Below are 26,754 nucleotides of genomic sequence, written 5' to 3'. Positions count from 1 at the left end.
AGGCTTTTTTTTTTTTTTTTTAATTTTGATCTTTAACTACGGTTTTGGCCGTCGCTGTAGAAGTTTTTGAAAAAAAAAAATTTTAATTCTCACCAGCCCCCTCATGTATTGCTGAATATTGGAGATACCCCTATGTTTTGAAATTAATGACCTTGACCCTAGACATCAGCATTGCTGAATATGTTGTGAAATTGTTACCAATTACTGGACTGTGATACAAATTGTCACCAGACATCCTTGATGAGCTATTGATTTTACTTTTACGTTACAAAATTTAATGGACATTGAGTAATTAAAACCACTTGTCATCAATTATAACACGTTAAACTCCTTTCATGTAATTGCTAAATGAATGGGTAAGAACCAGAATGCTTGCATGGTAAGAATACAAGGCTAAAAACGGCTGAAAATGGAAATTACTTTTCTGGAATGGGTAATGTGAGGTTATTACTACATAGTTAATACAGAAGAAAAAATATAACTAAAACAAAAACAAAAACAAATTGAAACCTAACAAACCTAAAACCTCAGCAAACAACAGACTGCTTCTTCACCTACATGTAAAGACTGCAAGGAGAAAAAGTAAGATATCAGATAAATTGAAGCAAGACAGAAGATAACAGAGACAATTTGTGATAAGAGTACTGTGTCAAGACTACCTGGTTTGCCATCTTCTGCGAGTATCTAAGAAAGTGTGATGGTGACCATGACTGATCAGCCTAACAAAAAGAAGAAACAAATTCGTGGAATTAAACCATTTGATCTTGTGTACGGAAGTCTAGAGAAATAGCTCAAAATCCAAATGGCAACAAACAATAAACTAAGAAAGTGTCAGCTGAGATGGTTTGGGCATGTTCAAATGGCAACAAAAAATTTATGACCATATTTCCCCGAAGAGTCGTGACTTTCTAACTCTCCTTCTGACACACATCCTGATGTGGCATTTGCATTTGTAACAAGAACCACTACCACCCAATACATGTAGACTACGTTTGCAATTATCAAACCCGCACATTGCCCTTAAATTAACTCTGTATCACATAGCATATTTTCTCATGCATAAACACCTAAAACCATAACGCCTATACTCACTGTCCCCCCATGCTCATGAAACAAAGAAAGGAAATAGAAAAACACTAGTTAAGCAATAGAGGCAATGTAGACATCACATGAGGATAAAGACCGTATGACGAAACCACCACAACAAATGATCAAGAGATACTGCTGTCATATTACTCTGAATGACATTGTGGAGCTGACTCAACGTAACAATGGTGTAGACAACATAGACCTAACACAGGACAACAAAGTAGAGAGAACCAAACCTTCAACTCACCCCAGTAATGGAAGACATGTCAACTTTGTATAGTGTTTTTATCATAATCACATCATCATCAGCTATGCGCTCTTCCACCACTTCATCCGCAGATCCAAGGAGTGACGAATCAAATGTTTCGTTTCCTTCCATATTAGCAAATGTTGAAACCTGCCAAAGAAGGATCATGGAGCAAGCACAAGATAGCCAGGATAAAGTAAGAATGCGAAAATTATTGGAGATGAGATGTAAGAAAAAGGAGTATAAAAAAAAAACAACAATCTCAGGAACATCAATGCCTTGTCAATCTGTTTAAAGCCAGGTCTTTTCTATTATATTTTAGTCACAATACATGTTTAGGCTAAAATGAATCTTACAATCATATCAACATTCTAGTAATAAATATAATAGAAAAAAAATGCTTAGGGTATAAATGTATAATTAGATAATAATATTTTAGTTGGGGATGACATCAAGCACATCTAATATTTATTATAAAAAAAATTGTAATAATCTTCAATGATATCTACAAACCAGGTAGCATAGGCCATAGGTATAGATCAATGTTCCCAAAGGAGTTGGAGGCTTATGTCGTCGCCCCAACACAAGGCTCTCATAACATGGTCTAAGGCTTACGAAAGGATCTCCTCTAGAAGGTTTACTCCTTGGCGTAGTTTAAAAATAACATTACGCAGTTTAAAATATCACATGCACAGCTATGTACACATGTACTCCATGGATATGAGAGGCTTAGAATAGTTGGACATGAACATAATGGGAAGGGACATTCAACAATGTCTCAGCCTTCTGAAGTCGTCACTATCATCATGCCTAACAAATATTCGGGTTGGCGACATCAAATCCTATTTCTCCATTCAACACAATCTAGAGCCAAATCTCCAGTATAGCTTTCTGAGGTGAAAACATCATACATATGATGTATCATATATCATAACCTCTCTAAGGTGAAACATCGTATCTATATGATGTATCGTATAATGTAACCATGCAAGTGAGAAAAATGGAAAATACGGCAGATGCTGCTATAAGAGAAGGATCTTCAGGAACTCATACTCAACCAAAGACAATTCTGCTAGATAATTGGCCAAGAACTCCAACTCTAGACTTGGGGCCTACAAATCAGATTGTAAATTTGCGAGCTAGATTGTTTCTAAACAGAAATCAAAATGTGAAATCTTTTTTTCATTTGGATGTAGCCATGTAAGTTGGATATGATGGAAACCAGATAATTTACCTTATAAGAAGCTTGAGTCTCTCGAAGGAATCGCCTACAAAAAAGAAAAATAAGAGGAAAAATATGAGGGAAGAAGAGTGCATTATAAACTTCAGTGGAACTACATTAGGAGAAATTCATTCAGTAATTGATAGGAAAGAATTGGGATAAGCTGAGGTCACCTGAGGAAGGTCTGTATGGTTGGTGTTAATAGTTGGAAGCCCAAACAGTTAAGCACTTGAGTCTCCATTTTAAGTACCTGTTACTTTACTAAACAGTCAAGCAAACTGATCAAGAAACAATCTATGGGTCCATACGCAATATTGTGTAAATGGATTAGATTCTATGAAATTAAGCAGATAGACAAACAAAACTACCACTACACATATAGATCCAACAGAAAAGGCTTCACAGTTAAAATTTTATGTGACAAGTTAAATTATTACAATCTAAAAATTTGTTAAATTTAATAAATAAATAAAATAAATAGCAAAACCAAGATCAAAAGCACATACACTAGTAAACAATACATTTCAATGGCGTCCAACTTCCTAAATTCATCCACAAACTTGATTATAACAATTTTAAGATTTTTGATTAAAAGGGATGACACCACATGAATTGGATTCAATCCCTATCCAGCATCTTGTAATCTTAATAGTTTATATATATAGAAGTATTTAACATGATGTAAAACCTTTTTAAGGTTGAAAGGAGCTCCCCTCGTCTATGTGGGAGTCTCAAAAGGACTTTGGGCACTTCTGCATAGCATTTGACATATCTAGGAACTATCCTCACAGTGAACATCCCATTAGTTGAAGATTATGTCTTCAAGTGGGAGGCTCTTTGCAATGATTAATCTTTAGCTTTGTTGTTGTGGGCTGTTTTATTGTTTCTCTTTGTCGCTTTTTTCTTTGTTTTTTCTTCTTTTTGTCTTGGGTAGGGGCCACCTCAGCCTCTAGTCTTTTTAATCAATAAAATCTTATACTTATCCAAAAAAAAAAAAAAACCAAGTACAACTTCTTTCATCCAAGAAATTGCAAAGATATGCAACAGAAAATAAGCAAGAATATGCATAAGCGCCAGAGAATTGTGAACCCCTAGACAGGCATTGGTATACAATAACAGGGCAAGAGGCAGAATCACGCCCCACAAGCCGGAAAAGACATCCATACAAGCTAGTGCAATGAGACCACACAAGTTCAGACATACTCAGAAAATTTAATTAGAAAAAGCTTGCCTTAAGCGCCATGTCATCAACTCACCCCATTTCTGGTTTTGCTGCCCATGACAAAAATGTCACGACATCTTTCCCTTTGATAAATGAGCTTTCAGGCTTTGATAAATTAAATTTTCATGCAGGCTTGAGATGAAATTAATGTATCCAAATGTAACTGAAATAGTATAGTGTACATAAAAAATTACCTCTGGTCTATGAGTGGGATCTAACCACCAGATTTATATAAATTTAGTAGAATGAAAAGGGGCTTCAACGAAATACAAGAACCACTACCACCCAATACATGTAGACTACGTTTGCAATTATCAAACTCGCACATTGCCCTTTAATTAACTCTGTATCACATAGCATATTTTCTCATGCATAAACACCTAAAACCATAACGCCTACACTCACTGTCCCCCCATGCTCATGAAACAAATAAAGGAAATAGAAAAACACTAGCTAAGCAATAGAGGCAATGTAGACACCACATGAGGATAAAGACCATATGACGAAACCACCACAACAAATGATCAAGAGATACTGCTAGCATATTACTCTGAATGACATTGTGGAGCTGACTCAACCTAACCATGGTCATATGTTTTATGTACCAAAACATAATCCAATATTATGAGTTTAGTTTAGTTTAGGTCAGTACTATTAGTTTAGTATTTCATACAACTTCAAAATGAACTGCAGATAAAAAATAATCCAATACAGATATAGGCCACCATTGGTAGTTTAGTATTTCATAAACGGGAAAATAATAAAAGGGCTAACTCCAAGAAAATTATATCAACATGGCTAAGTTAACATAAGCCTTTGATAGAACTTACTTGTGGAGAAGGAGAAAAACTCCACACAAGATAAATGTGCCCATAACAAGAATCCACCCAATGACCACCAAACTGCAGCCATTCAACATACAAGCACTTGATGAGGGGAGAAAAAAACATAGTGAAAAGAAATAGGTTTATTAATGCCACACTGAGTTTTTTTAGTTATTTTGTCCCATTGAGTTAGAAAATCAGCACTATTAAACAAAATATCTTACAAATACTGAAGTGTGATTCATCCCACAACTGATGAAGCTGATAAGCATGCAAAAGCAAGATGTGGATTTGGCATGATTATTTTTCCGTGGGGAGCGCGGGGGGGGGGGGGGGGGGGAGACAAAATTGTAGAAAGGAGAAGTGTACATAATAGAGTTGAAATGGAGAAAGAGTACCAGCATAAAAAGAGAGGATTCAAATCACTCAATTGAAAAACCACTTATCAAGACTTGGACATCACACCATGTAATGTAGCACAAGGTGCAAAGCCACCATAAACAATTGTTTTCATTACATTATTTAAAAAAAAAAAATTTAATTAAAAGAAAGAAATATAAGGAGTATTGGTACAGGGTTGAATGGCATCCTAAGAGAATGCCTAATCCTACTTTAAATGTCCTAGGATTCTTCTAGAGTTTCTTGAGTACTAACTTGTCTGACTAAAATAAGAAACTAGTTTTAAAAAAAAAACTAATTTTAGATATTTAGAAAATCTGGTTTCTAGTGGTCTCCACTCACAAGCTGAATGAGCTGAGCCATGAAATAAACCGGACACCCAGTGGGCTGGTGGTTGGGATAATGAATGGCCTGGGCAATTTTGATCAGCTCATGTGTCTACTTCTAAAATCATTTTAGAATTCATAACAATTACCACACCTATCACATTTACAACTGACTAAAAAACATTAAAATTCCATTCAAAACAAGAAAATAACAATAAAAAATTTGAACACGTTAATACGAAAATAGTATATATAGAAAATGCACCAGTTAGTCAACTTCCAAACACTTGTCAACAATGTATTCAAAATGATAACAAACCAATTCCTTCATTACAAAATGTAGCTGAGTTAGAATAAGATAAAGTACCAGCAGCAGATTTCAGTTCATATGTGGGCACTGTAAAAGCTGGCCTTTCTCCGAGTAAAACATTTGATACAGTGGATGATATAACAGAGGCCAATATTATCATTGCAGTTGTAAATGGAGGGGAGTTTTCTGCACGAAGAGGCCTTAATACTGTTTCGATGGCAAAAAAAAACCAGCAACTGCCGCATTAAATCCTGAAAATCGAAAAGAGAATCTTAACGATTACTATATGATAGGAAATATATCCAAGGCGCCAATAATGATCTTACACTGATTAAATGAACAATTTCACATCAAGAAGTCCGATATGAGGTCACTTGAGCACGACTCTTTTTCTTATGTTTAAGGCGATCAAATCTGTGAGGTTCAATGTGAGTTTGAAAAGTAGTGTTCAACTATGGTAACATAACGACTTTATGCGATTCCGGATGATTTATATTTTGTAGACAAACTAACACTAACAAAGCTTCTTTTGTTATCATCAGAGATTTATTTGTGGTGGGAGATTTATACAGATCTGAGAGTAAACTTGATAATCTGAGTGAGTTCTCAGATTTGATAAGCAGAATTGGGGAGTGATGGTCTCCTGAAATCTGATTTTGTCCAAATGAATATTAGTTAGCTATAAAAATGAGAAATTAGGGGTCTTAGTTTGAAATTTAACCAAAAATTGAATTAAAATCATTGAAATTGGGATTTTCGTTTGAAAGCAAACCAAAATTTGAATCAACGCTATAGAAATTAGGATTATACAGAAAAATCAACAAAATATGCAGAGAAATCTAGGGTTTAGGGATCGATTGAAGAGAAAAATTAACAAAATATGTATGGAAACATACCTAAATTTTCGAGGTCGAAATCAGATCGGATCTGTTTAGTTGAACCCTCACGCGTTTGAGAGATCAAGAGAGAGAGAGAGAGAGGCAGAGAGAGATCGACAGAGGCTTCGTTTTCGATTTGCAAACGAGAGAGAGATAGTGAGGCTTCGTTTTCGAGTGCCGATTCCTTCTCTACTAAAGCAATCAACGGAGATGAGAGAGAGAAAGAGAGTGAGGCTTCGTTTTCGAATTTCAGACGAGAGAGAGAGAGTTACTGATTCGTTTGAGACGAGAGACGAGAGACAGCGAGGGTGAAGAAGACGAGAGTTTCAAATAAACTTTCAACAAGAGTGAGTGAGTTAACAATTAGAGTTAGTGAGTTGAGTGAGTTAAGAGCTAGAGCTAGTGAGTTGTGTGAAATAAACGTTATATAGCGACGGTCAAACTTTGACTGTCGCTAACAGTGGTTGTGATAGCCACTTTTTCTTGTAGTGCTTCTTGAGTCAAATTATCACAATTCTAGATTTTTCCTATGGTTCTGTGCACGTGTTTTTTTTTTTTTTAGCCGTATCACGGCTCAAGTTTGTAAGGATAGCTTGACTCCTGGTAGACACACAATTTTGGTTTCCACTGTTGTTGGCTTTGTTAAGTATTTTTCGTGGACATTCTTTTTAAGTCCTAGAATTATATAACGAGAGTCGAATCAAATTCCAACGTTGCGTTTATTGCAAAATACCTTTAAGTTTGACTAGGAAGTTTGGTAGCCAAACATAGCACCCACCAACGATAAGGGTGTTATAGGAATTTCACAAACCACTAAGCCGAGTGGCAGCTCCGCACTAAATGACGTGTTATCCATCTTATGGATCAGTTCCGGTGTTTATGCGGTTGGTGAAACATGGAGGACGGACCCAGTTGAGAACCTCGTTTATCTTTTGCGGGCACAAGTAGGTTTCTTCCGTCATTCAACCGCGTCACATACTTCGAAATACATATTTAATGCAGGCGCCATGGTTCATGAGATGTTGGCCAACACGACTTACCACACTTCATTATTAAAAAATTGGCTTAATTTCTTTAATTTCTATAGTATTTAATAACGTGTGTTTTAAGAGCTACCTAATCTTTAATTCGGTGTTTGTTATATATCAAGAATAATACTCAACTGACTAAAAAAAAACACAAAACAAAACAAAAGAAACTCACTGATGTCCCAGTGTGCTTGATCTTTTCTTGTGTATCTCATGGAAAAAATCTATGGTTTCTATGCTCACTCCCACCTCAGTGAGTGTCTATTTTTTTTTTTTTATCTATTAGTTTAGCACCATTGATATCAAGGCCCCTATTTTTGTTTATCAGAATCCATAGTCTTTAATTAGGAAAAATTGCTTAAAAGATTCTAACGGAAGGACTTCTTTCTAAATAGTCCTTAAGTTTTGGATGGTCTCTTATTAGTCCATTTAGTAAACTTTTTCTTTCTTAATGGTCCGTGGACTTCATCTCCCACAGTTCTCACAATTGAATGCCCTAACCGTTTGAAGTTATCATTTTCATCCAAAAAGTTGGATTTTTGACATCTCAATCAAATTTTGGAGACCCCATTCCATCGGAAAGGATTTAAAAGGGAAGAAAAAGTTATTTTCAAGGATTTTTTAAAATATTTTAAAGATGTATGTAACAAACAGGGATTTGTACACTTTTTTTCTTAGTTTTTAGATGAAAATCGATCAAGAATGATTCTTTTGGGTTGAAATCATCTAAACAAATCGTTATCTTAAGTTTTGAGTCAATCTTTCCATGTATTTTAGTCAAATGACTCGAAAATTGAAAATGGGTGGGTTTTACCAGTGTTGAGTTCACCACTTTTCATTTGAAAAGTGGTGAACTCTACAGTAAATAAAAAGCGTCAAGTTTGACAACAAATAAAAAATGGTGAACTCGATAGTAAATAATGGTGAGTTGGATCGACTATAAAAATTGTGAACATGACACTAAATAAAAAAACGTCAAGTTCGACAATAAATAAAAAGTGGTAAAATCAACAGCAAATAAAAAATCGATGAATTTGCCAATAATGAGGGACCATTAAGAAATAAAGGTTTACTAAATGTCCTATCATGTTACCACACAAAACTTAAGGACTATTTAGAAAGAAATCCCTCTACCAAGTCCTTTAAGAAATTTTCCCCTTTAATTAACTATTATATAGAGGGCTAGACTGGGTTACATGGAGGGCCTACTTTCATGCCTAAACCTGATCTACCAATAAAAATTATGTAAAATCTCAAGTTTTCAATTCGTATCTCGAGGAGAAAATAAATAATGGAATTTTGAGAAAATCTTGAAAATGGGACTTAGGGATAAAATTTTAGGATGTTTCTGATCATTTTTATTGGAATCTGATCTCACCATTGGATTCAAAATGATCGAAAAACATACTTTAGCCTGTAAACACGCTCAAGTGCGAATCCGAATATAAAAGTTGTAAAATCCTCGATTACCGAATCGGACCAGGCTAAAATAGTAACTTTTTGATAAAGTAAGAATTTTTAAAATTCGATTATACCATTGGGTTCATAAAAAAAATTATTGAACATAGACTATTTATTTGTCATTTTTAGAGCACAGAAAGTCGAATTATCGTCAAAGATGAAAATGACTTCAATTTTAGGGGTCACCTCAGGCCAAAAATGTAAATTTTTGTTAGAGATAAAATTTGTAGAAATTGACCATACCATTAGATCCAGAACAAAAAATTAGATAAAATAGATTATTCATTTGTTAGTTTTGGAGTCCGAATGGTCAAGTTATAATCGATCAAAACAAGAAGCGAAATACCGATTTCGTCCCAAAATTTATATAAATAAAATTTTTAAATTTTTTTTATATACTTCGTCTTCCCCAACCCATCCAACCAGCTAACGTTTTTTTTTTTTAATTTTGGTTTTCCCTCGATTCTTCAACCTCAGATTCACGACAAACGGTTCGTCGTCGACAACCGACGCAGAAGGGAGAAACGTCCGCAATCGTGTTCTCTAGAAAACCCACCAACCTCTTTCCATTTCACTTTATTTTTCACCTCGTATCGTCAAAAATCAGCCGTATTTTTATTCAGGGATTTCGAAACTTCGACCCCGGATTTCATCCGTTTTAGGATCAAACCGCCCTCCACTGCAGAAAGTAGAAAGGACGATGACATCGAGATCTTCGAAACCATCAGGCCAGTTTCAAAAATCAAACGCCTCAAAGTTAGAGTCTCCTTGATTTTCATGTCGATCGCCTCGATTTCAGCGTACGTGTTTCAATTCCGTCGCATAGAGATAGTAAGGAACTCTCAATTTCTATTAGTAATCATAGATTGTGAAAATTGCATTAAAGATTTTATTAAAAAATTTGTGGTGAGTTTTCAAAAATATAGAATTCAATTGGTTATTTCAAATTCACGCAAGAACTTGCATGTTTGATATGTTTAACTGTATTTTATAAGAAAATATACGTGGGTAGGATATCTCACTAGGTTATTTCCGTCAGTTGGGTCATGTGCACCACTCAGACCCCGTTTTGATCTAAATTTTGTAATATTTCAATGTTATTAATAAAAATAAATTTCGTAATTGAAAAAATAATTTGATATTCAATTAACTTATATTGAGTTGATGAATATCAGAAAGTAGATATTTTGTTTGAGAGATTGAAAATTGTAAAATTCGAAAAAAAGAAAAAAGAGTATGAAAACAGTAAAATGTCAGAGTCACACTCGATGGGTGATGTCTGCATTTTACATTGTTGTGTTATGTGTAGGTTGGTGAACGGATATCCAGGGATAATGTTATTGATTGCATGTTTATTTACTTTCTGTTAGCGCGAGGCGCTGTTTACGTTTCCGTTCCGTTATTTATTTTAGGCCGGCTAGCCACACTTACATGGTAGAAAACTGGATATCCATTTTCAATATTGTATTGTTAATTTCTCTTTTGTTTTTAAATGAAAATAACATATATGTAGTTATTTTTGAGTTGTTAAAGAGTCTGTGAATGCCTGAAGGGATAGTGCGTCATATCATCCGGAGTGGTATACTATCCTGGGATGTACGATAGGGACCACCAAGCTCATACGTAGTATGGAACGCATATGAGAATGGAGTCACAATTGGAATCCGAGTTATTCCTCTCTATCTTTACAAGTGAACTTGTAATGTAAAGGTGGTCGTATACGAATGGTTTGTATATTTGGGAATCATATGCACGCCTGATAGGCATAGACGACGATGATTAGTTAGTGATCACTAACAATCTATAGTAGTCGAACGTTCTGACACATCGAAAAGAAACCTATTGCTTACGGTCACATCAAATGGCCAGCCTGAGCCGGATAAATGGTCAACCAAACGTGATAAATGCAGCGACCGGCCACAAAATCAGGAACTAAAAGTCAAAGAATAATTGTAACATCATGTCCCGATTGGGAGCGATCCAGTCATGAATCCCAACTCTCTAATTCCAATATTGCTCCATAGTATATTATGTATTTGTTGCCTTACTTTGATATATAAAATGAAATGCATGTTTAATGTTTATATTTGGTCAATTAGATTTGTATATAAAGAAAATATTATAGTGTGTAATGTTGATTGATGTAATGTCAATTTTAAAATGTTTAGTTGCTCATCCCTGGCTATATGTACCAGTTAATCGTAATTTCTTCTGTAAAATTTTATATATTTTAAAATGATTTAGTATGTTTATTCGTTCATGGTAGAAGAGATTATTGGCAGAAATTATTTTCTTCCTTACTGGATAACCATTGTACTCACCCGTTCATTCCTATTTTTTTTTAGCTTCAGAGTCTGCAGTTGACGAGGCAGGCATAGAACCAGCTAGTGGGGACCATTTCGCAGGTCAGATAGACGACCAGAGTCCATTACCTGGTGAGTACTGAGGTTATTACCCCTAGTGGTATCGATTTGTCTAAGAGTAATATAAATTTTGATTTTGAACGTTAGGAATTTTGTTAGAGTGAGGAATTCCTGTATAATCGTATATATAAACTTTTTCTTCCGCACTCTGATTTTTGTACGTTATTAGATGTATATAGGCTTCCGCTAGTATTATATTTTGAATGTATATATGCAGGAATGTATGTCGTTTATCAGGTGCAAGTTGAACACTTTGGAATGCTAACATAAACAGAGGAGACCATGCCGAAATTTCAAAGTGCCACCTAGTACCTTTAGTTTTGACATGAGGATTTGTGTTAGTATTTGGCGGGACACCACAACTTGGGTAGTCTAACCCAACCCAATTAGTAAATGGACTTATGTAGAATACCCAAATCTATTCATAGTGGATCTAGCCTATTTAGGCCAAAACTCGGTCTATTGACAATCCTATTGATGAGTGTGTTTTATACCTACGAATCAATCACTTTTAGGTATAATATTTTATTAATTTTAGAATTATTTAGTTGTTTTTATTTAAGTTTAGTTTGTTTTATATTTTTGTGTGATTATGTGTTTTTATTTGATTTTTATACTTATTTTGCAACTCAGGAGCATTATGGAATATTGGGATAATTGCCAACATTTAAAAGAAATTCTAACTCCAAATTGATACACTCTCGGAAGAAGAAAAACATGCATACAAGGTAAAAAGTTTTCAAGCCTCAGCTTGATAGCAAGCGAGGCCGCAACATGAATTCAAGAATTGCACAGCATGGAGATGAAATACGGGCCGTGGCATGACATGTTTTGAGGCCATGGCCCACTTACGTTTCCAACATTATTCGTTGATTTTTGGGGTTGAATTAGAGGTGAATTTTGGGACTCTTAAACCTTAATGATTCCATACATATAAATAGGAAATATTAAGACTTTTAGAGGGTTCATAATTTTTAGGTTTTTTTGAAAGCACAAGGTTGAGAAGGAGGATGAGAACTGGAAATCAAATCTAGAGTTTTATTTTCCTGAACTTTATCTTTTTTCTTGATCTTTCTAATATCTAAGAATGACTAAATACTTTTGTGATTGTGTTTTATTTTTAATAATGAACTAATTTCCATTCTAAGGTTATAATGGAACCCATTCATGATGCTTGATTAATTTTCTGTTTTTCTTCTTTGATTATTTATACATGTGATTGTTTATTATGTCATATGTTTAATGCAATTTAATTAACTAGCCATTGATTGAATTGAATTGGTGAACTTTAATAATATTGACAGAGTTGTTTTGTGTTTATGACGTAGATAAAATAACATATGCTAATTTGAGATAGATATATACTCATGTTGCATGTGTGTCCTTTATGAGAGCTTATTCTTAATGAATTCTTCTTGATTTAATTCTCATAGACATATAGGGAGTTAGTCTATAAATGTATTTTTACATAACCATCAACAGAAACTTGTAAAGAATTTAGTGCTCTTGGGTGACAATCATAGTGGATTAACTTATCATGAAAGAAAGGAGAATTTAATCAAGTGGATTGTTTTGGAAAAATTTTAAACCTAAGTTTTATCACTTATTGACTTTAATTTTCAAATTTATTATCTGTGTTAATTTTCTTGTTTATTTTTAATTCCTATTTTTTTTACTTTGGTTTGGATAAAATTAGAGAGATAGATTAGTATTTAGTCTCCGTGGGAACGATACTTTCTCATCACTTTATTACCTGTATAGAAATAAATTTTTATTTTGAAAAATACCATAGATTTCCAAGAAAAATAGATCCTAAAAAAATCTATATTGATATTAGAAAATGAATAATTATTTTACTCACAGAAAAATCAATATAGGATTTACAAATCACAAGAGCCCACGTGTATTGAGGTATCCTCAATTTACAAAATTATCCTCATTAGACTTTGTGCAATTGGTAATTGGGGATTCTGTGAAATCTCCAATTAGTTTTCTTGTGAACAAAAACTATCTCTTAGGGTATCAATGTTTTTTGAGTCGTGATAAAATTGTCACTCTTATTGACGCTCTTGACGTGGCAACGCATTATGAAAAATAGTTATGATAATATGACGCCCCTACGTCTCCATCACAGAACCATAGATCATTTGCCTCAGGATATGCATAACCATAAATCTTTTTCATGTGTATCCCAAGGAAAATGATCTACTATTATATGATAGGAGCGTCATATTATCATGGTTCAATGAAAAATCAAATACAAATATAAAGAATATGTGTGAAGGTCTCTCAATTTTAAGAGTCTTTGTCTTTATTCAATCTTATATTACTATATATGCAGTTACAAAAGATATAAAGTACATACAAACTTGTGGTAGTTGGTAATCTCTTCAAAAAAAATTTGTTGTAGTTGTATTGGAGAGGTAACTTCTCAACTCACTACAAAATTTTAGATTTTTAACAGGGGTCAAAAGGAGCCACAAATGCCAAAAACAATGCCGGTACATCAATAATGATGTCCAAGGGAAACACCACTATTAATAGTGTAGTTAAAAGCAATATGGATCCCTATAGTGGCGGTTGTGGTTGCCATTAATTGATTATATTACCATAGCTATAGGTACAATTTCAGGCCTATAGTGGCGGTTGTAGCCGTCGTTAATAAGATTTATTATTATTATTTTAATTTCTTCTATTTTAAAATTATTTATAATTAAATACCTATTTTTATACAACCTGTTAATTAAACACAATTACTTAATAAATGACGAATGATAACAACAAAATATAAGCAATACCTATTCTATTTCTCACATAACAAAATAGTAAGTCAAATTAGTAAAGAGACAAGTATAACAAAATAGTAAGTCAATTGAATTAAGAGTCAAGTCTTATAAATCCATGTCTATCACTCAAAAAATAAAAACTATTTATCATGGCTGTTATTGTGGGCATTAATCACTGTCAGGTTGATTATGTTGCTTATCAACTTATAATTTGTATATATTAATCAAATTAGTCATACCAATCAATATTTATTATTCATAAAATATTTTAAAACACAACATATTTAATTATCAGTGAGAATTTACCTTTCTCATTAAGGCAATGACCAATTTCTTGAGTCTTTCCACCTCAGAATCCTTTTCAATATGTTGTTGCTTCAAAAACTCTAGTTTCTCCTTCAACCTATATACATCAATAGAATCGCAAGAGGAATTTTTGGAAGATGATGCAAACAATTTGTTGGGAGTCAGGCCCAGGCCTACATCACAAACACGACTATGTCTACCAGGACTCAAAATTTGAGAGAATACATCATTTTGACCTATAATATCTTGAGAGGCATTTGGTAATTTACTCAAAAGTTCATTTAACTTGTCCTGCAAAATATTAAAAAAAATTCTTAGTACCTTCAAATTCAGATATTACCATAAAATAAAATAAAAACATGTTGTTAGGGTACTGACAGACACAAATTCAAATTTTCAAGTAATCCTAGTTACATTAACCAAATCTTGATTTAATGTCCTCCAAATGGTATGGTACATTAAGTAAATCTTTCTATACATGAAGCAACATAAACAAACAACAAGTTTGAACCTAGTTTAGATGTTAGCATGAGCCAATATAAAGTACAAACATCAACATTGCATTACAACAACTTATAATTTAAAACTCGATTTATTATAAGTTTTCCACTCAAAACACATAATGTGGTCTAGCTCCTGTTAGAAATTCAATGTCCACATTTTGGTCCTAAAAACATATAAATGGGAGTTTTTTGGAAGGAAATTTAAAACTTAAGTTATCTTTTAATCCCATAAGAAAAAAGTAGCCAGATTAAGTTAAGTGTGAAGTCTAAGATCAAGTCCAAAGGCTTTACTTTGTTCCATCATCTGAATTTGAAAAACACAAGTTATAATAACCAGACCAATTAAACCAAAAATGTTCTTCTTTCACTCAACAAGTGATAAAAAAAATAGATAATTTCACATCAAAATACATACTGTTCAAACCTATAAATATACAACAACTAGGAAGTAAAAAGACCAATAATTAAATCCATTCTTCGTCTAAAATGATACCATTTAAACCAAAATTTATACAAATTCCTTGGTTCTTATCAATATTTGATGATACAAATGTCAAATCTCATGGTTTTGTCAAATATTTGATTTCAATAAAAGAAAATGTTAGGATATTTGATGCACTATAAGTAAAAGAGAGGTTCTATTTTAGGTTTCAAGCATAAGCTCACTTCAATAAGATAAATATAATTAACATATAAATAAACTTATATCTTCTCCTTCGTGGCCAAATCATTAGGCTTGTATGTCATGAGAAATAAGGTTGTTTGACTTGGCTCAATATTCATTGAACTCTTCAATTTCTATATGCATCACATTAAGACAATGGCAACAAGATTAGTTTATAATAGAAGTAATTAGGCATGTAATTGATAGACAACATAATAAAAGAAAATATATACCTCATCATATCTCATATAAGCTATACTCTTTGTCTCAACTATATGGGTTATTGTCTATTGAGCACGATTTATCTTATTTCTATGACTTCGAGACTATACCTTAAGTAATTTGTGAGAAGTTAAATATATAAGATATAGAGTACCTTATAATTTGTTTGCAACTTTTCAAACTCAATATATATAAATTTCAAACATAAAATGTACATACCCTTCCTCCGAGTCTACTATTGCAAGATTCTAAAGTAAAAAATGGGTTAATGCTATCAAAATATTTTCATACTTTAGAGTCTACAGAATGCCTCAACGAAAAATGACGCAAATTCTTTGTCGGGATTTTCTTTCAATCACCTAACAAGTCATCTTCCTTCCATCTTGAAATTTCACAAATGTCACAAACATCCTTATTGTTAACTTCATTCCAATACAGCATGTAATCATTGGGGCACACATGAATTTTATTGTAATTGAGCTCTAAATCTGAATAATTTTCTTAGTTTGGGTGAAATTATCAGGTAATGTAAAACCCGCCGGAAATACCTTTCTCAACAAATCAAGCAACATGGTAAATGCATTATTACTCCATCTAGAAAGACATTTTATGTGAAATAATTTTCCAATGAATGACAATTTGGTGTGTTTCCTGCACCTTAGGTACAATTCCTACTCAGCATCCTTTACTAGCTTAAAGAATTTCTTGGCATCTGCATTTTTACCATTCCTTGTTGTCTGTGTCGAAATGCATATATCTTTAATTGTATTGTGCATACAAAACAAATCATGCAATAAATGTCCTATTTCCTCACATCGTGTCCAATATCTATCACATGTGTATCAGATGATGATTGTGCTATTCTTCATGAAATCATCATTTTGTATAATTTTTATCAAAATCATTACATATCATATAATCATATGATGTTTCTTGATCTTTATAAAGTATGTTGTTGCAGTTGGGACATGAGTATTTCAACATCTCGTTGATAGTTGCTTCGTGAGTAATTACAAACTCAATGAAGCCTTTCACTCTTTCAATGTATTCCTAGCTAAGTCTTGATTTAATGATTAAATTTCTATCCATGAGATAGTTATAGGCAAATACCTAAGGGAAAGAAGCTCTAGATGCATTACTTCAATATACATTAACACCTGGGAGACCCAAACTATATAAATAAATTAAATAACTCAAGTATCACTATTTGTATAAACCTATTATGCACATAAAATGACAAGACATGTATGGAGGGATTGGAGAATTGACTTATCCCATGATAATATATACATCACAGTTATTGAATAAAATAAATAACAAATAAATAATAATATTTAAATAGGAAAATTATCTAAGGGAAATAAAAAAAAAAATTCAAAATCATGTGGAGTTATGCAATGTATTTTCACTTACATAGGTTTACAAATAGAATATCATTGTAAATTCAAATTTCTAAACAAGCACAAATAATAATTACAAGCATAAGGAATAAAAAGATAAAATGTATTTATTTAGCGAAAACAAATATGGATTAGGTTATCAAGTATGTATTTTTTTATGAAATTATAAGAAAGTCGTTTATGTTGTGGTCCTTAAAACTTAGAATTCCCCCCCCCCCCTATTCCTTCAATCAATGTCCCTTTCATACCCTCCTCCCTTCCTTTTCATTAAATAATCCTCTTATCTTTTTTTCTTTTTTAATACCTCTTGTCATTCTCTGAACTTTTACAACTCACTAACACCATCATCAACCAACCTCCCCATTATGTATGTTTACTTGTACAAAATAAAAAGTGAAATGATAATGTAGAGGTATAATAAAAGCATAACATGTCTATCATACACATGGCACTCTCAGAACCCACGAACGTGACCTCCCCCCCCCCCCCCCCCCATATATATACATTATAAACTCCATAGAAAGGATAAGGGAGATTCCGACACAAACACAAAAAAACATTGATGAATCCATAAAATCACTAGAATGTGAAAGTATACTTTCTAGTTAACATGCAAATCATCTTATAGCACACATAAATAAATCATCTTATATTTTCAAAAATGTTGCGCGGAGAAGTGATTTGGTAGATAGCAAGTAGCGTTGGGTATTTAATAGCACGAACTCTATAATGATGGGAATTTTGGCTGCCACTAAAACATTATCACTAAAAACCTACGGTTTTGTAGTGCTAATGGACAATGCCCTCATGTTCAACTTCTAGCTAAAAATACTTTGATGTACATGAGATCAATGGTATGCTGAATTAGGAAATGTGTATAGGGATCCTCAATACCCATAACATGAAACTATCACCCTAAAACAAATGGGAACACAAGGGGACTTTACCTTTAGTTTTCAACAAATAATTAGTACCTTAGTATTGGGTTACGATCAACTTATCCCTCGTAACAAACTCATCAAGGCACCCCACGAACAATGTTAGTGTCTAGTGTAATGATGTCATATGGATGAAACACAATGCAACACTCATTGTCGTACGAGGACATTGATGCAAATCAAGGGAAATCACTTGCAATGAGAGAATAGTGTGACTGGTATAGCTGTCGAGTTGGCATATAGAGATCAATGTTTTATTTTTTATTGCTTTATTTTATTAATTAAGTATTTTATTTGGCAAGTTTTGGTGTTAGTAGGGATCAATATGAACCATTTTTTCTAAAAATACAATCACCTCATGGTGATGCATTGTTCTCACCAATTATAATGACAACAACAGTGGACAGTATAATAGCTAGGATGATGACAGTATAAGAATCCGATGTGATCAGACCCTCCAAAATTGATGATTCAAAGATGCTATGTTTGGGGCACCAACCCATTAACAATAATAAGAGGCCACATGAGGGACCAAATACATTCAGAATTCAAAATAAGTCCACTTCTGTTGAACAAGATGTAAGTTTTAGATATAATAATAATGGGAGTATATATATATGTTTTTAGTTTTGAAATTCAACCAAAAATTTATTTACATCTAAAATTGTCGTTTGTTCTATTAGAAATTGAAGAATTCAGATGAAGATGCAGCTCTATTACAAAAATTTGAAACTGCAAAGAGAAAGCTTCTCGAAGGAATACAACATGCCAAGAATGGTTAGGACATCCCTACTTTTAATTTGAATCCCCAAATTAAATGCTTCTTTTCTTTTCTATTAATATTTATGTAACATATTTTCTTCTTATATACAGTTAAGAAGCAAAGGGGGATAAAGATTCTGAAGTTATAAGAAATCCCTACAAGTGTACTTGGATTGACATCTTTCGTCTTTCTAAATCTAAACAAGTTGAATATGTTGTAAGCTCTGCGTATTGGAATTTAGCTTGTATTCTTAAGTATACTTTAACATTACTCTTATAAAAGGGGTCATCATCCACTACTCGATACGAAGAATATTCTCAGACCCACATTATTTTCTATGAAGAATTCAAATAAGTTGACCATCAAGCTTGCTTCGTTTATGATACCTCATATACTTGTCAAGTTTGTCTATACAAAATAACAAATACAAGCTTTCAGAGTTTATTTTCATAATGGACAATTGCACAAGACCACTATATACTATTCTCACGTTCGTCAGTTCAACCTCAAATAAACTCCTCAAGCATAGTTCACATCCTTCTTATTTAGATATTTTACCTAATTTTATTTGTTCCTAACACCTCCCTTACCACAATGGAATCATAAGGAAATTTCATGTCGTTAAAATTTGCTAATAAGTATGTGCTTGTTTTAACAATTTTAATAGACAAATAAAAAAATATATAATCACATTCGATTTTTCTTTTTCATACAAAATAGCAACATAACATATTTTTATTTAGATTTAAATAATATGAGTACAACTAACTAGGTTGGCACCCACTCATCTATCTATCATCACTATAAGAAAGTTGATTTTTAGTAGCGAGTTTTTTAATCGTGATTTAAATGTTGTCATTAAAAAAATAATATTTAGAGACAAACTTAATATCTTGCCATTAAAAATATTATAGCATCAACATTTAGTGGCAACTCAAAAGTATGCTCCACTAATGCCATGGATGTAAATTTTAGTACCCTTAAAGGTACCCATACCAAAATATTTAGTGGCGACTTATATTTTGTGCTACTAAAGGGTTAGGGTTTTAACTACGGTTATATTTCATTATTAAAAATATGCTTCCAGCTGTGATGTATATTGCCACTAAACAATAACTTTTAACAGCGAAATAAAATGTCGTGGTTAAAATACATGACCATATGAAAAGATTTAGTAGTAAATTTTATTTTATTACCACAAAAGGTGTAAGGTTTTAGTGACAATATTTTTTGTTGTTATTAATAATAAGTTTTAGTTATAAAATAAAAACACAAAAATCTGCCAATAATTCCAAGACAAGAAAAGATGTCAAATCGAGTTTTGAAACCATCACTACAAGAAAATTGATTTTTAATGGTGAGTTTTTTAGCCACAATGTATATGTTGCCACTAAAATAGTAGCTTTTAGTGGCAATAATAAAATATTTTTTACAATTATGATTGGACTCATACAAAATCCTAAACCTAAGAAATATACAAATCTAGCAAAAAATGGGATTTTACCCAAAACGTGCGCAACTTATGTCCAAATTCCGATGTTGAAACACTATTCATTTTAATTCCCAAACATGCATTTCAAGTGAATTCGTCACTTTTTATAATCAATGAATTCGCTGGTATACCTAAGAATTCGTAGATATTAAAAGTGACAAACTCACGAGTTCATAGGTTAAAAAATGACGAATGCATTTTTCAGGAATTAAAATAAACTGTGTACCGAACTCTGGAATTTTGTCATATTAAGCACACGTAATGGGGATTCACCTAGAAAAATAAGATAGCTTATATTGGCACCCAACTTTTACTTAATTTCAATCATTATCTTATTTACTTAATTTTGAATAGGGTGTAATAAGTAAAGGTTGGGGTGCTAATAACAACTCTAAAAATAATGAGTTGTAGCTATGGAGTGGCCTCACCAAACAAACCCTTCTCCTTGACTTCTTCTCTTATTTTTCTTTGATTTCTTTCTTGATCTAAGTTTTGAATATCTAATCCTAAACCCTAATCTCTCTTTCAAATCTACGCTTTCTACGATGCTTCAATTTGTTTGATATAACTCCATTTTCTTCAGCTTATCTAGTTTTTGGAAAATCCACAAATCATGATTTTCTTCTCCTTCCTCATTCTCTCTGGCACTAGTAGACCCTCTCTCGATTTATCTTCTCAAATGCTCCTCTCAATTTTTAGGGCTTGCAAATCGGGCAACCATCTTCTCCAGCGACTATCCAAATAATCTCCCTCTATCTCTCTTCAAAACCTTAAAATTTCAAAATCTTTAATCGTCTCTCTCTCTCTCTTTAATGGCATCCTAGAGCTTTATGAACCAAAACATGACTTTTAGAAAACTAAGAGCAAAGTCGAAGAATAAGGTTTGGATCTCATTTTTTTGATTAAGATATGAATTTTTTTTAGCTTCCTTATTTTAGTTTCTTATTTTATTTACTTTTCTAGTTATATTAGTTTTCTAATCTGTTTAGTATTATTTTAGAGAGTTTTTATTTTAATTTTATTAGGAGTTTGGTTAGGTTTTAAAGTTAAATTAGGAATTGCTATTGTAGTCAGATTGGCAAGTTAACCTTCTATATATATGAGGGTAGTTTTCATTATTAAATAATCAGTAATAATAAATTTATCTCCCTCTTGTTAGAAGCTCTTCTTAATCTCTCATTCTTTTTTAGTTCTTCTTCTTCTTCTTGATCTAAGAACCATACCATTTGGTATTCGAGCATCTATCCATGGTCTTCACTATGACAGTAAATAAGCTAGAAGTTGAAGTTCAAACTCTCACTCAACGAGTTGAAGAAAATTTTGAGACATTGAACCGGACTCGAATTAATGAATTGTTGGCTATGTTGGAGCAAATGTGGAAACGGTTTGAGCAATTGGCACCAATACCACCTAGATAGTAACTGGAGATACAAGACCATCCAAATCAAAGCGAAACTATAATTCAATATGGGGGTTATAATTTAAGGTCGTACCATTGGTATTGATTTTCTGTTGTTTAATAGAGATGATCCAACGGATTGAGTTTTCTATGTGGTACAATATCAAAAAATCACCAAAATCATAGATAAGCAGATACTGACATTGGCATCGACTCATCTTATGGGAGATGCGATTCCATGGTATCAATGGTTATAATGCACTTTAGACGGATTAAATTTGATACAATTTACTTGGGCATTGTGTACATAATTTGGCCCATTAGATCAAAATGATCCTAGTAGAACACTTTCCAAGTTGCGTCAAACCAGAACAATCAGTGAATATCAATTGCACTTTGAACGGTTGGCCAATAGAACGAGAGTATTACCAAAAGTTTTCTTGATTAGTTGCTTTGGTTCGGTTTGTGTGACAATCTACGAGTAAGAGTTCCAATGTGGAAATCTACTACCCTTATACAAGCTTTTGAACTAGTAAAATTGTAGGACGAAACTGTAACTATTACAACAATAAAGTCAACATTTCAAATGAACTCCAATCGTCTAGTCCTTCTACCTACTCCTACTGGACCAACAAATCTTGAGCCTACAACATCATTACTTAGGCTAGTTCCTCATGGGTTTCCTCATATTCAACGACTTTCTCGTACAGAGCAAACAGAATGACGAGCCTTGGGTCTTGTTTTAATTATGACAAACAATTCAAATAGGGGCATCATTGCAAAAAAAAAAAACCCAACTACTTATTCTAGAAACCAATATTCCTTCCACTAAGATTCATCAAGACACACTTAAGAACAATGTTGTTATCGAAGTTTTTCTGACTTGAGGACAAGTGATTTCGAAGGGTGAGGGGATGTTAGGATCTTTATTTTAGTTTTCTATTTTATTTAGTTTCCTAGGTATATTAATTTTCTACTATCATTTAGTATTATTTTAGAGAGTTTCTATTTTAAGTTTATTAGGAGTTTAGTATTAGTCTAATTAGGTTTTAGAGTTAAATTTAGAATTGCTATTGTTCTTAAATTGACAAGTTAACCATCTATATATAGGAGGGTAGTTTTCATTATTGAATAAGCAATAAAAATAAATTTATCTCCCTCTTATTGGAAACTCTTCTTCTTCTTAATCTCTCATTCTCTTCTAGTTCTTATTCTTCTTGATCTAAGAACCTATCATTTTTTAAGAATTTTCTAGATTAGATATGATTAGATTCATTTTGGATCTCATTTTTTTTTTTGTTTCGATTTGACATAATTTTTTTTGTATTTTGTGCTTTAGAGTTATTTCTATTTCAATGTAAAAAATCCAACATAGACTTCTGTTATATTTGGGATCTTCCTCTGCATTAAATGTTCTGTTGTTTATCATGGCTTAAGAGTTCATATTAGCTCTGTCAACTATTCTTTGAGGGCTTGGTTGGACCTCCATTATTTTTTTAGGCAATTTTTTACATGAAGAATTATTTAGGGTTTAATGAAGTTTTTTATTTAAATGATTAGATATGTTTGTGTTTTAGGTCTTTTCATAATACTTAGGAGACAATTTGATTTAATTGTTGGAAATTTTACAATTTTAGATACAATTTATGACTCAAATGAGTTCATTTTATGTCGAATTAGTTTGTTTTCAAATTCCAGTTTAATTGATTAAAGTTTTCACCAAAAACTCTTGGGGGGAAAATTATGTATTTTAGAAAATCCTTTGTCTCTCATGTAAGCTCTTGTTTTCTCTCAATATTCTCTTTCATCTATCATTTTTACGATTTTGAAACTCTATTATGTGATTATTAGCTAGATTTGATTTGATGTGCTAGTTTTCAACTGAGATCATTGCATTTGGAGTCATTCAATTGATTTTCTCTAGTATTACTTCGTCAATTTGTGGATCTAAGGAAGAAATCCATAGTTTTCAATCAAGAATTCTTGCATCTGATATGTCTGCGATCCCTATATCTAAATTTTAGTGATATTAGATTTTTTTAGGTAAAATCCAGATTGTTGTAGGGTTTAATTTGTTGTTTGATCTTTTAAGAATATTTTTATTGCTTTATTTAGGATTTTTTTTATTCTAATTCAATCTCTCGGATCTCCTGTAGATTCTCTCTAAACCCATAATTTCTTTTACTCTTCATTAGTTCTGATTACTTAAATAGCTTATTCTAATTTATGTTAACAAGTTCGATTTCTAGGTTTATGCCCTCAATGGTTCTTGCTCCTCATGTGCTATGTTATACAAATATAGTGTTGTGTTGGTGTCTGAGACATTTTACCTCTAAAAGTCTAATATGCCAATGCATTCATAGCATAGATGAGGATGTTGAGAGATTGATGAATAGATTGATATGGGCTTTAACTCGTATTTAAATTCCTTCTAGAGTATTTTCACATGCATGAGAAATTAGAAATTTTTATTATAAGAGTATCTTTCTTTTCATATTTAAAGCTAATCACTTGAAGTTTGTTATTTGATTGCATGAATTTTTTTCTCTTTGACTTTTATTTTTGAGTCTGTGTGGAGAGGTTCCCACCATAATATTGAAGAATTTATCTATGTATAATACTACAATTTCTTTTTATTAGTTAATTTATGAAGAAATTGCCTTGAGAATCCTTCTTAATCATGTGTTCTTAGCCTATGAAATCGTAGTGTCATGTTATACTTATGTGCTACTTGATTTCAGTCGTTCCTTCCCTTGCAACAAACTTATCCTTTATTTCATTTATTTGTTCTTAGACATATGTTATGTTACTCTGATTATATGTTGTAATATGACACTACTTAAGTACACCAATGTGAATCTGATTGAGGTATGTAATGAGCTCTTTTTATATGCTAGGAACAATTGCTTTCATTGAAAAATCTTTCCTTGTTAGGTAAGAAAGAATTGGATATTATGATTGGAAAAAATACAATGGAGAAACTCCTAGTATACAAATCTCAAATGTCATAAACCTAGCTTATCTCTAGATTTACCTTTTTTTTTTTACTTTAGAGAAGTTAGCAATTTTGTAGGTCTACTTAAAAGAATCCTTACCGTGCAAGGATTGGGGATTACTCACTTGATTTATATTCTAAAATGTTCACACTTGATTTGCATTCTAAAACCATTATTTGGATATTCCATTGCCCATGATGGAATCTTACTTAAAAGAATCCTTGTGGTGCTTCTTTTTCTTGCTGACTTTGTGTGGTTTCCTCATCATCTCCATATATTTTTCAGTTCATGTTTTGATGCAAGTCATGCTTCTCAATGTAGTACATAACAAATTTGTTGTGACATTAAAATATGAGAATTTGAGTTTGAAATACCTGATACTTTTCAACTTGTTTCTATCGATTTATCTTTATTCATATAACTGGAGTTTTTTTGTTTTGTTTTTTTATTTTTTTATTTATAGATTTGTCAAACATATCTGTTACATTATTTTAAATATTTTAGAGATCTTTCAATCCTGATGTCTTAAATGGGTACATCTAATTTAATATATTTCTTCATTGTTCTTTTTATAAACTTCACCACGTTCTGCTAATTCTCACTTAAATTCAATAAGCTCTATTCTTGTGTATGGTATTATTACATGATAATGACACTACCCAAAACATTATCAAATGACATTACCTCCATCCATTGATTCTCATTCACATTTAATATGCTACAAAAATCATAAAAGCAGCATCATTCACAATGCTCAAGGAAATGTCAACTTTTTGTTTTCTAACAATTATTCATTTTTTTAGTGTCTCACTACCATTGAAGATTACATCTAATTATCATTTGATCTGAATTGTGATAGAGGATTATATTTATATTCAATCACTACCACAATTATCGTAAGTGAGTGAATATCAAGTTAGAGTTTGTTGAAATTTGAAACCATGACCACCAGTCTCAAAGGTAAATAATGATATGCTTTTTGGTGTTATCATATTTGTCCACATTTAAGTGTCGTAAAGAATTAGATTAATCATCGTTCGAACGTACACTTTCTTTTTGTTTTTGTGATTCTTTTCTATGATTTTTCAAGCGGGAAGATATGAATATAGAATGCGAGGCTTCAAACTCAGAATTATTTGGACATAAAGGAGGTTATGTTGCATTTTTTTTCTACGAAGATCTACTTTTCACCAATTATGTATATAATCTATTCATTTAATTTATCGTATCTAATCATTTCTCTATTGTTTTATTTGCAGGTCAGAGACATATGATACATAACTTGTTAAAATCTCTATGATCAAGATTTTTCTTTTTTTTTTAATGATAATTTGAACATTTTATGTTTAAATGTTGTACTTAAATTAATTAAATTTGAATTTTGGTTTCAATACGGAGTGGTAATGAAGATTTCATATTCTCATTTAAAATATAAATAGATTCATGAAAAATAATTATATATAAAAAATAATTATATATATATATATATAGGGTCCCGTTCAATGGCCAACAGTTTGGCAAACATTTTGGCAAACACTTTTTCAAAACATGGGTTAGAGGTCTTGGAATGGGCTGATTTTTGGTGAGGATGATTTCTACGGTGAGGAGATCATCCTCACCAAAAATCAGCTCATTCCAAAACTTCTAGCCCCAGTTTACAAGTTGAAAAATCGTGAACCGTCCATTTTTTGTAAACCATTTTTGATGGGGTTAGAAGTTTTGGAATGGGATGATTTTTGGTGACAATGATCTCCTCACCGTAGAGATCATCCTCACCAAAACTCAGCCCATTCCAAGACCTCTAACCCATGTTTTGAAAAATGTGTTTGCCAAACTGTTGGCCATTGAACGCTACC

General features: G+C 32.3%; 1 protein-coding gene across 12 annotated transcripts; it reads right to left on the bottom strand.

The window, feature by feature from the left end:
* Positions 1 to 404: 404 nt before the first annotated feature.
* Positions 405 to 6,862, bottom strand: LOC147396224 (uncharacterized). Of its 12 annotated transcripts, none has more exons than XR_015180622.1 (9): positions 6,536 to 6,855; positions 5,720 to 5,890; positions 4,611 to 4,682; positions 2,732 to 2,808; positions 2,571 to 2,604; positions 2,390 to 2,448; positions 1,326 to 1,486; positions 660 to 719; positions 405 to 567 (listed from the first exon to the last, which is right to left on the bottom strand). XR_015180622.1 is itself a non-coding variant. In XM_086450865.1 (8 exons), the coding sequence occupies exons 2-8, from the start codon at positions 5,882 to 5,884 to the stop codon at positions 528 to 530; spliced, it is 585 nt and encodes a 194-aa protein (XP_086306991.1). In that variant the 5' UTR covers positions 5,885 to 5,890; positions 6,536 to 6,844; the 3' UTR covers positions 405 to 527. The 12 variants fall into 12 exon arrangements, 5 of the variants coding, with proteins under 5 accessions (XP_086306991.1, XP_086306989.1, XP_086306992.1 ...); XR_015180621.1 differs by lacking the exon at positions 2,390 to 2,448 and adding an exon at positions 1,008 to 1,031 and having other exon boundaries at positions 1,337 to 1,486; positions 6,536 to 6,845; XR_015180623.1 differs by lacking the exon at positions 405 to 567 and adding an exon at positions 1,008 to 1,031 and having other exon boundaries at positions 574 to 719; positions 1,337 to 1,486; positions 6,536 to 6,859.
* Between the last annotated feature and the right edge of the window lie 19,892 nt (positions 6,863 to 26,754).

The sequence above is a fragment of the Akebia trifoliata genome, chromosome 8, assembly GCF_017979445.1.
Source record: "Akebia trifoliata isolate Shusen 1 chromosome 8, ASM1797944v1, whole genome shotgun sequence".
NCBI lineage: Eukaryota > Viridiplantae > Streptophyta > Magnoliopsida > Ranunculales > Lardizabalaceae > Akebia > Akebia trifoliata.
The sequence above is the reverse complement of the archived record's forward strand: the minus strand, read 5'-3'. Positions and strand labels throughout refer to the sequence as shown.

What these genes read in the sequence shown, in the direction of transcription:
- LOC147396224 (XM_086450862.1), bottom strand. Translation starts at nt 5,884, where the DNA reads ATGCGGCAGTTGCTGGTTTTTTTTTGCCATCGAAACAGTATTAAGGCC. An exon ending in GTTTTTCTCCTTCTCCACAA is followed by an intron (nt 2,809 to 4,610) that starts GTAAGTTCTATC and finishes GTAAAGTAACAG; the next exon opens with GTACTTAAAATGGAGACTCA. An exon ending in AGACTCAAGCTTCTTATAAG is followed by an intron (nt 1,487 to 2,570) that starts GTAAATTATCTG and finishes CTTCTTTGGCAG; the next exon opens with GTTTCAACATTTGCTAATAT.